Source organism: Somniosus microcephalus, chromosome 25 (genome assembly GCF_052327205.1).
Source record: "Somniosus microcephalus isolate GS21.2 chromosome 25, FLI_Smic_1.0, whole genome shotgun sequence".
Classification (NCBI taxonomy): domain Eukaryota; kingdom Metazoa; phylum Chordata; class Chondrichthyes; order Squaliformes; family Somniosidae; genus Somniosus; species Somniosus microcephalus.
The window spans coordinates 50258408-50269364 of NC_141011.1; the positions used below are offsets into that span (position 1 = coordinate 50258408).

Below are 10957 nucleotides of genomic sequence, written 5' to 3' on the forward strand. Positions count from 1 at the left end.
CTTGGTGACTATCTTATATTGATGGCCTCTAGTTGTACTCTTCCCACAAGTGGAAACATTCTCTCTCTATCCACTATCAAAATTTTTCATGACTTTATAGACCCTTTATTTGGTCGACCCTCAGCCTTTTTTTAAAGAGAAAAGAGACCCAGCCTGTTCATCCTTTCCTGATCGGCATACCCTTGCATTTCTGGTATTTTGAGATTTGAATAATGCAGTTCTCTTTCCCAACAAGCAATTATTTTCAATCTTTATATATTTTTATATTTAATATTGCCCACATTTCAAGTGGGATTTGTGTCCTTCCTAAAGTTCTTTGTGAACTGTGGAAAGGGAATTTTCCTTTAACAGTTTCCTCCATTCATCCAGTTACATGACGAATAGGCACAATCGCGCATCAGAAAGTCCTGCCTGGTGGTCGAAGTGGTCAAGTTTTGGTGTTTGTCTCATTTCCACTTTTTAAAAAAAATCCATGAAAACGCAAGTTCCTTGCTAACGTTTTACTCACATTAAATCGGCATTATTGCCTCACTCGGGACTGTTTTTAACCAAAGCCACCCCTGTTTTGAGACACATTGCGACAATCCTAAGTAGGGTATTGGAGAGTTTACACTCCAATACTGCAGCTCACACACATGTGCAATTAAGAGTGTTGCTCTTTATCATCAGGTATCTTTAAATGAAGGATTAAGCCACCACGATCGTGCTCCCCCCCCCCCCCAAATACTAGTCTCATAAACAATTTTTGGCAGACTGTATCCCTTTAAAATGACGATATTTTGGGGACTGAACTCGAGGAAGGAAATGGAAAGGGTTAACTGAACAGTCAAAACATCTTCAACCAGTGACCTTTTCTGGGGAGGTGACACATTAGAAGACTTTGTAACAGTGTAATCATCCCCAGAGCATCTCAAAAAGATTCAGATGAGACATCCAGGTGTTTGATTTGACAGTTTGATGGATTGTGCAAATGCCCTGGGTTGCACACTGCAGGATAACACACACATGGGCACTTTCAATTGAAACCCGTTACATTTGGGAGCAAGTAAAGGTTAACTTGTTGAAAATGCTTATAACAGCAGCAATTAGACTGTGGAGTTGAACACTTGTTACTGTTGTTTGTGGTTTGCTGAGTTACATGGTTACTTTCTGTGATTTTTTTTCCTGCTACTAAGTTCTATTGTAGCCCTCTGTTTGGGATAGACACAGTGGCCCATGAGTTGTATATACAGTTTTCAAAGACATTTTCAAATCCTCCAGTCTCTTTAGATGCTAGAAGTTGATTCCAACCAAAAGAAGTCAGTACATTCAGCATTGAAAAAGTATCAGCACAAAATGTCCCTGAACAAAAATGTAGACTGCGCCATTTACTGAGGGCTGGAATTGCGTGTTTTCCCACAGGACCACAGTTCCGAACAGCAAAAACATCTCATTAATTTAAATATCCTAAAATACTGTGGTGGGTTTAAAATAAACTGAAATCAACTTTTTTTCCCCAGTCGAAAAGCATACATTTTAAAACAAAGTGAAGAGAGGATCTTGGAGATGAACGGGTAAACCTTGCCCGATCCTTTTGGAGCGGCTTCAAAAACGCTGCTTTTCCTGTCGGTTTAATTGGGTTTAGCTGCCTACTTTCTGCAGCTCACCAGCTATATGTGCGTAAGCGATTTAAGGGCATCACCTCCGGACTTGCTGCATCCAAACCTGTAATGATAAATGAAACTGGTCCAATTGGCAAGTCCATTTTTTTTTTTCCTGTGTATTTTTAAAATAGTATTATCAAAAGCATTTTATATATATTATGCGGAAACATCTGGTTTTTTTTTTAAACTTGCTAATTTTCTTAATCCATGAACACTAATTAGCTATAATTGTGAATATTTTCCTCTGCTCGTTCAGGCTATTTATATGTGTGTTCTATTTTGTTGCACAATCTCTAACCAAGGACTTTGTGGAAACATCCTGTGGAAGAGCCTTCTGGGATTGAGCCTGACTGCAAATGTGATCTTCGCCTCGGCCTACTTCTACCAAGGTCTGTACTGATCCGGAAAAACCAAAAAATACTCAGGCCACCCTTCTGAAGAAATAGTTGGAAGATTTGACAGTCCAGTCCAAGCGCTCTTGTCACACAAGCTCCGCACTGCAGATGAACGCCGCCTTTGCATCGCCGATACATCATTTCCCTCTGCCCGCGTCAAAGACTTGTAAGGTGCAGGCAAGTTCGGGGAGTAGAACAGAGGGTGTGCCGCCTGTCTTGGTCCAACCCGCAAGGTATGGCGATTGGGAATCTGCCTCTTCACCCCACCCCCACCCCTGCAAATGTTATATCTGCATTTGGAATGAGTTCGATCCGGGCTCCACTGCATCGTATTAGTTTCTGTAAAACAAAATGTTGACTGGTGCTCGTGTGCACGAGAAACAAAAGACATTAATGTGGCTTACTACTGCATCGAGTGAACGCAAAGGAAATGCAACTTAACTGGCTATTGGTGACTCATTGTTAAATGTATCTCATTTTTTATATATATATATATATATTTTAAGGCTGGTCCAGCCTGGTTTTGTTTATAGGTCCCTACCTACAGAACATTTTTCAACCAATGTATTTATCTTTTTGCTGCTTTACTGCTCACACTTTGCAAAGCAAGGCAGAATTAGCATCAAAACATTGCTCAGCATTCACTAGCCAGTGGGGGGGGAAAGCCATGCATGGTGGCACTGATGGTACAATTTACAATAATCTAACGTGCTCATGTCTACACTGCCTCTGTCACTGGGCTCTCCCGGCTACTTATCAACTCCAACGCAACGAGTTTAACAGCTCACGGGCAGAGGTCCATGGCAGGAAAATATATTTTGTTTCTTTTTTTTTTTAAATTGTTGACCGAAGGCTTGGAAAAGTTTTTTTTCGACTTTTGACAACCATCCCACTTCATCGCCAGGGAAACCAAACGGATTGAGTTCAGCGCATCGCTGAAGTTTACACGCAGTCTGTTGATTTACTCCTGGAGTAAGGCTTTTAAGAATCTGGTAACGTTTTGTTTGTCCTGCCTTTCCCCAAATGAGCAGTCTGTTGAGAATAGGGAACAAAAGTCGCCACGGTGACGGAAATTTGGCTTCTCCTAATGGATTCTTTGCCTTCATTTTAAAGTTGGAAAGTATTCATCCATCCACATTGTATTTTTTATTTTGATCATTAACACCTTCTCACTAAAGTGGACTGATGCAAGCGGTCTACTGGAACTCTATAGGTGGAGACAAAAAAAAGGTCCAGCACTGGAAAGGGTTAAAGTTGCATTCTGTTATTCCAGCCTGTACATTCTTGCACAGTTCAGGCTGACCTGCTACAGCTCAACTTACTGCCAAGTAACACTGACCAAGGCAAAAGGACGTTTACAGCTGAATAAATGGGCAGAGTAAATTCTCTGAGGGATCCCGTTTCCCTGCTTCCTTTCAACCAGTTGGCTCAATAAAGTGGAACATTTGAAATGAAGTCAAATATAAAACTATTTTTGATGGGTGGGGTGGGTGGTTGGGGGTGCTGAAGGGGAGTAGTTATCATCAAAAACGCTGTTTTTGGCTTCCAGATCACAGAGGATGTCTTTGTTGTCTGCTGTCGGGAGGAATAGTGCCCCAGGGAGGGTATACCTAAATGTAGGCTGGTTGACTGTGGTGGAGCTGTCTTCAACAAGAGTGCACAGACCCTCAAGTTAAATTCACAATCAATATGAATGAATGTTGCTCTATTTTAAAGTGGATATAAAGGATCATTATACAATAACCATATTGGCAAAATGGGGTTCAGTCGTATGGCTCAGTGCTGGTCTCAGAAGGAGTCTGAGTCTGCAAGACAACCTTTCAATGCTCAGTCACTCCTCTACAGTTAGGAGCTGACACACTCTACCCCTCTGACCAGAAAGCTGGACATCATGCCGGGTTACCGACCTGTAGAAGGCCAACTCTCGGGCAAATTAACAACTCCCAATTCTCCTCCCAATTGGATATGCTTTTTGCCAGCTAGCTGACGAGCACAAGAAAGTGCTGGACTACATACAGCCATGTTCCTGGATTTAGGCATTTAGCTTTAGTCACAGACACGCAGTAGGACGAGGATTATGAAGGGGAAACTTTGGAATCGGGAATATTGTTAAGGATAGTTGCACTTATTTGGTGATGGCCGCAACTTGCCAGTGGTGTGACCTGGTTTATACCCGTTGACCAGCAACACATTAACTCACGGGCACCATTCTAGAGCCCAGTTCTTGATTACCGATTTGCTGGCTCATTCTGCCTCTGCCTAGCCTGCATGTATTTGCATTCTAATTCCAAAAGCATCCAGTTAGTGAAGCAGCACCACACCCAACAGAGTGACGACACAGGCGTTTTGAGGAGCACCAAAGCCTGCCGACAGAAGTCAAACGCTTGTTATATCGAACAACAGGCCTTAAATTAAGGCAGCTTTCTAGCAACACTCTGATTATATTTTACACTGCAGACATCCCTGCCTCATTCAGCATGGTATCAATGGGAGGTCTGTGTGAATTATTGCTATGATTTTGACGAGTGTTATTTTTTTTGCCGGGGGGGGGGGGGTGATGGAAAATATTTCTCAAAAACATTTAGATTTTATTGGTAAAAGAAACACTGTGATGGGTTTGGCTGAGTGAGCACTGAAACCAAATAGAATCCCCATACTCCAAAAACTTTGTCGGTACTGTGTACTTTAATAAATGGACCAAACTAATGTGCAGATTATATTCCTACTCGACTAGGAAAGAGAGCCTTACTTTTGGGACTGAAATGAATCAGAATCTATTATTTTTCTGGTCAAACAAAACCTTACGAATGCGTCAACAAAAAAACATCCTATTTCTAAAAACTTTGATACTCCCGATACTGGACGTGACACCAAGGACCAGAGCTGTCTCAACTCCTCCGGCAACTCCAGCGTCTGTCTCCTGGGTTCTGCCCAATGTGTGAGATTCAGATCATTTGAAGCTATATCTGCCCACGTGGACTTTTCTGGTGTTTCTCGGACTGCCGCGGGCACTAACTTTGGGGTTTCCAGCTGCCAGTCTCGCATTGATTGCTGTTTGTCCATGGTTTCTTGCAAGTGGCGCTTCACAAATCCTTTCATTCTGCAGTTTCCTGGCATCACCCCACTCTGGCTGCATGTGTCCAAACACACTCACGTTAATTTATTGCTGCTAGTCTTTTCTCACAAGCTACAGTTTCCTATCACCTCTTCCACGCCAAGTGCATTTTGCCCCCTGTTGTTTGTCACTGTTGGGAATTTTCTAATGACAAATTATGAGCAAGATTGGGCATTCGAAGACCTGCAGCTCGTGTGGCAGTGTAGTGGGAAATTACTGGTGAGAGTGATCATCAGATCGTCAATCACTCGTGAGGAACCCCAGAGCAAGAGGAGTCCACATGAGACCAGCAGCAAGAAACAGAGAAAGAGCCATTGGTAAATTGCTGCTGTTGGAAGAAAGGTTGCAATTAATATTACATTGTTGCATTGCATAAGCAGCCCAGAGTCTGGCGACAGCACAGTAATAGAAGCGTTCACATCACTGCTGTCTGCAGAGGGGTGGAGATCTTCTGAAAGAGGTGGCTTCTCTCTCTCTGGTCGCTGGGTTGTAGCTGTGAGCCTCCTGCCGCTATCTGAGAACATTGCCTGCCAGAAACTTAAAAACCACAAACACAACTTGCACGCAGGTAAGATCCGTCGTGCACAGGTTGTTGCTTCAGTATTGCCACTGCAATCTACCCCGCAAGGTAAGCGGGATGAATTTCACCGCGCCAGCAACCTAACGCACTGTGGCACCGTTTCCACTGGGAATGTTTCCAAAGAACTCGGGAACAGGAGTAAAGCTACTGGCGGTAAACTGTGGGTCAACAGCAACCCAAGTCTGCGATTGTCACCAAAACGCTGTTGGAACTGAATCATTGAATCTTACAGGCTGTTCCATGCCTGCACCAGTTCTCTGGAAGAACTGTCCACAGAATCCCATTTCCTCTGCCCTTTCCCCATCGCCTTTTACATGTTTATTTGAAGAGAAGTGGATAAGTGTTTGAAAAGGCTATTACAAATTCTGGTCTCGCCATTATTTCTGGTCGGGCATTCCATATCTTAACAACCCCTTGTGTAATACAAAGAAATTATTATTTCTCCAAACCTTCGCTTTTTGGATGATTTAAAATTTATGCCCTGTAGATATCAGCACACCAAACTGTGAAATACTTTTTCTTAATTTACCTGATCAATAACCCTCATAATTTTGAACACCGCTATTGATCTCTTAACCTTCTTTGTTCTAATGAAAAGAGTTCCAGTTTCTCCAGTCTCTCATTAAACCCTCTCGTCCTTGCTATCATCTTAATAAACCTCTTCTGTACCTTCTCCATGGCCTTAACATCCTTCCTAAAGTTGGGCACCTGGCAAGATTAATTCATGTTGGATCTGTGAGGGTAATCCGCATGAGGTCATTAACGTGAAGATAAAGGTCAAGAGCAAGGCGATTATGCGAGGCTGCAGCGTAGTGAAGAATGGAAAGATAATTGCCATCCATGAGACGGATTGACAAGAGCAATCCATCCAACAGAAGGAAACCACAGGATAAAAGTACTGAGCGAGGGGCAACAGAAGTTGGTGTGGGATAAGTAGTGAGAAATCATGGGACAAGGACCTTCAAAATTGGCAGTGGCTTGGAACAGATTTTGACGAGAGCGCTCAGTGTGGGATAAGTAGCAAGAACCAGCAAGGTGGAGCCATCAATGACTAATCATCAGTGACGGATATACAGGACCAGAGGAGGATCAGTACAGGATGAGTGCAGGGCAAGCCGAGTACAAACAAAAACAGCGATAGTGAGAAACTTGGACAAATGCAATCAATGTGAGACTGGTAAAAGAGGGCAGCAGTTCTAGTGATTGGAGACCCGTAGGGTGCATCCATACTACAGATACCAATCTCAGACTGGCGCCTGCTATACTGGATCCAATCATCTCGTTTTATGATCTTCCGAGTCCAATCCCCCTGCCCAGACGAAAGCTTGCCACCTGCCCGTAAGCATACACACAGCGCCCCACCCAGTGCTTGCAATTTAAATGTGGCGAGTGTGTGGGTGGCGAGGTTCACACACTAAATATTTAAATCAAGGCATGAGTAAGCTTTGAAAAGTGCTCATGGCTGAAGTTGCATTGTCAAATCCGAGTCGTAATGGGTTACATTCACACTCCAACCACAGGACGAAGGGGCAAGTCGCTCTGTGGTTTACTTCTGCCTCGAGGCCCCATTCACACAGGCACCTCCAGAACCTGATCGGAGTGCCTGGGGATTCCTTTGGTTGTGATGTCAAACTGCCTGCTGCACTAAACACTCTTGCTTATTTCTTTTTACTCCTAGAGGAATGATTTTTTTTTAATCGTTTTTTATTTTCTCCTGGTGCTTCAGAACTTTGCGCTTTGGGAATTGAACTGCAGAAGACAGCTTTGCACTGTAATGTGCAGTTCAAGGTTTGAAACCGCCAGGTACCAGGGGATAGACAGTTGGACCTGGAGAGTACTGCGATCTGCCATTGACCCTGTTCACAAAATGCTTCACACCATAAGGATTCCGGTACTGCTTCTCTCTAGTCAGAACCCAAATCCCAAATTATTCTGCAAAGTTAGTGTTGCTGCAAAGCAGAAACTGCTTCATTGTGACGCACCCTTTGTTAGCAGGTAGTTGGTGAATAAGCGAGTTAGCTTGGGATCAGACAGCAGCAGGACAGGGAGAATCAGCAGCGGGCAATAGCAGGACAAGATTGATCCAAGAAAATAATGCTCACAGCACAGATAGGTTAAAATAAAAACAGAAAATGCTGGAAATACTCAGCAGGTCAGTCAGCACCTGTGGACAGAGGAACAGAGTTAACGATTCAGGTCGATGACCCTTTCTTCAGAACTGGAAAAAGTTAGCGATGTAACAGGTTTTAAGCAAGTGCAGGGGCAGGGAGAGGGAGGAGGGGAGGAAAGAACAAAAGGGAAGGTCTGTGATTGGGTGGAAGGTGGGAAAGATTAAATGACAAAAGGGATGATGCTGCGAGGCAAAAGGCCAGAACCATCATCTCCCCCCTTTCTCTGCCCCTGCACTTGCTTACAACCTGTTACATCTCTTGGCCTTTCATCAGAACTGGAAAAAGGTTATCGCCCTGAAACATTAACTCTGTTTCTCTCTCCGCAGATGCTGCCTGACCTGCTGAGTGTTCCCAGCATTTTCTGTTTTTATTTCAGATTTCCAGCATCCGCAGTATTTTGCTTAAAATGATCTGAACTCTTGCCCCCAGGTAAAACACACCACAGGAAGGCTGCAGACGTTATGGGACATGCTGTGTGTCTGCCTGTTTGCTCACATCAATCCCAGTTTTGCTTTGGCTGAGCAGTGCTAGAATCTGATGCTTCCCTTCCCCCCCCCCAATGTAATTTTAAGGAGTGGTTTTAACATATTCTGACATCACATAATGGCTAGCAAAGTTATTAATCAGCATAACCTATTGTACATTCTTCATTCAGGTGCTGTTGCTTTAACACTGCAGCTTTCACTTCTTTTCCTTATTGACCTAATTACGCGAGGATTATTTTTGTCCTGATCGCAGCACCTTTCTGAAAACCAAGCTGCTCGTGAAATACTGTTGATATTTTTCAGTATTTGTAGACTTGTTTGTGTGATGCAAACGGTTTCCTCTAAGCTGCTGAAACAAAATGCTGAGCAATGTGATAAAGCACTCATGGAAACGGATCACTGCGGACGACGTATGCTGATTGACTGAATTTTATCTCGTGTGAATGCGAAGGTGGGGAGGGGAGTTCAGTTGTGGTTTTTTTTTTGTTCCCCACCCCTCCGCAAGCTTGGAGCTGAAACCGAATCTTGAACTGGTTTAACAGCTTCTTTACGCCCAAAAAAAACACAACACTACTTTACCAGTGGGATGTTATCTGTTTCGTTCACAGGGCAGCTACAGTGAGGCTTCTTACTAATGGTAATCTTGCCCACGATCTCTTCAGTTTGAACTCCCAACAGCTCAATGGTGTACATGATTTTTGCATATATGGTGATGTGTTGAGTTATTTCATACTTCGCCTTTTTTCACCGTCTCCCTGCGTTAATGCTGCCCGTGGGTTTTATTACTTGTAAGATAGTTGAACTTTCAGAATGATTCGACTTTATTTTTTATTTTTTGGTCTTGCCATTGAACTCTTCTCTGTCTCGAATGTTCGGCCTCGTGTCGGTGCAAAGTGTAACAGGTCGTACGGAATGGAAGACGGTGGTGGCATGGCAAACAGAGATACAGGTTAATGCTGTTATGCATCATTTTGTTTAAAGAAAAAAGGAAATAAAAGTTTGTCGGTGAAATGTTTTTAATTCTTCAGGTTTTACTGGGTTCCTGAGTACACTTGATTTTATGTATTACACTTTTTTTTCCTCAATGTTTTGGGCGAAATCTTGTGATCATCAAGGTAAAGAATGTCAATGTTTGGGCAAATCGGTTTCTAATTTTTGTCCTGTCCTGTTCTCAACTCCAAACTTTGGATGGCTGCTCCATATCTGAATTAAGCCTGCATTCTTCTCATAGGAGCCACTCTTAGGGCCTCTCTGACTGAGATTGCCAATTGTTGTGCCAGATTCCTTCCTAGGTGTCAGCCGTGGCTCAGTGGGTGGCACCCTCGCCTCTGAGTCAGAAGGTTGTGGGTTCAAGTCCCACTCCAGAGACTTGAGCATAAAAATCCAGGCTGACACTCCAGCATTACTGAGGGAGTGCTACACTGTCAGAGGTGCCGTCTTTCGGATGAGACGTTAAACCGAGGCCCCGTCTGCTCCCTCAGGTGGACGTAAAAGATCCCATGGCACTATTTCGAAGAAGAGCAGGGGAGTTCTCCCCGGTGTCCTGGGCCAATATTTATCCCTCAACCAACATCACTAAAACAGATTATCGGGTCGTTATCACATTGCTGTTTGTGGGAGCTTGCTGTGCGCAAATTGGCTGCCGCATTTTCTACATTACAGCAGTGACTACACTTCAAAAAGTACTTCATTGGCTGTAAAGCGCGTTGGGACGTGAGGTGGTCGTGAAAGGCGCTATATAAATGCAAGTCTTTCTTTCAAAATCTTCAGTTAAACACACCCCTCAGAGATCCGAACACCTGCGCACATTTGGTCTTTTTTTTAAAGCTCACGACCCAAATTCTCTTCAATTAGGAACATTTACAGTCAGAAAAGAGAATAAACTTTCTCATCTCTTAGCCTGGGCTGAATTCACATTGAGCCCAGGGATAACAGGACAATGTGTTTAACCCATTACCACCCCAACCGGAGTCATTTTAAAAAGTGGGTGTTTTTTTCAAAAAGTTATTTAAATTCTGTATAATTGTCAGTCTAGTAGCTATAACACTAAATTGGCTTCTTAATTGAGAATCCATTGCAGTTTTAATTCCCGGTCTTGACTGGATGCTCCTTGGCTTTCAGTCTGGTGTGAATCAGGCAAGGACAACATGGGAGTGTTGGCAGGGGAGGCGGGTTTCTTCTCCAAGCAACATGAGGCGATGGATATAGGCTGGAACATCCACCAAGCAGGGGAGAGAGGGGACAGTGGGTGAAACCAACATCATTTAAAAAATATGCAATGATATGTAGTGTATCTATATTTGAAGGCCATTTTGATGAAGTGTGGGAAGACAATAATTATCTAATGCTTCATTGCTTTTAATAGAAAATAAATTGAGTAAGTCTCCCTAGCTGTGATTCTTTAAAAAAAATAAAAAATTATGCACCTTTAAATATTGGAAGAATCAAATTCAGGCAATGTATTCCATTTTAATTAGTAAGTAAAGGTTTTATAATGAGCTATTTATAGGCAACCAGGGCAATGGAACTATATCGGATTGATTTTATATCATATTCTTGGACTGTGAT

General features: G+C 43.1%; 1 protein-coding gene across 4 annotated transcripts in view; it reads left to right on the plus strand.

The window, feature by feature from the left end:
• tmem201 (transmembrane protein 201) overlaps nucleotides 1-9404 on the plus strand; it is a 212572-nt gene extending 203168 nt beyond the window's left edge. For all 4 annotated transcript variants that reach the window (XM_085967365.1, XM_085967367.1, XM_085967368.1 and 1 more), the window contains exon 11: nucleotides 1946-9404. In XM_085967365.1, coding sequence (XP_085823491.1) covers nucleotides 1946-2043 — 98 coding nt within the window. In that variant the 3' untranslated portion in view covers nucleotides 2044-9404. The remainder of the gene's footprint in view (nucleotides 1-1945) is intronic.
• Nucleotides 9405-10957: the final 1553 nt, after the last annotated feature.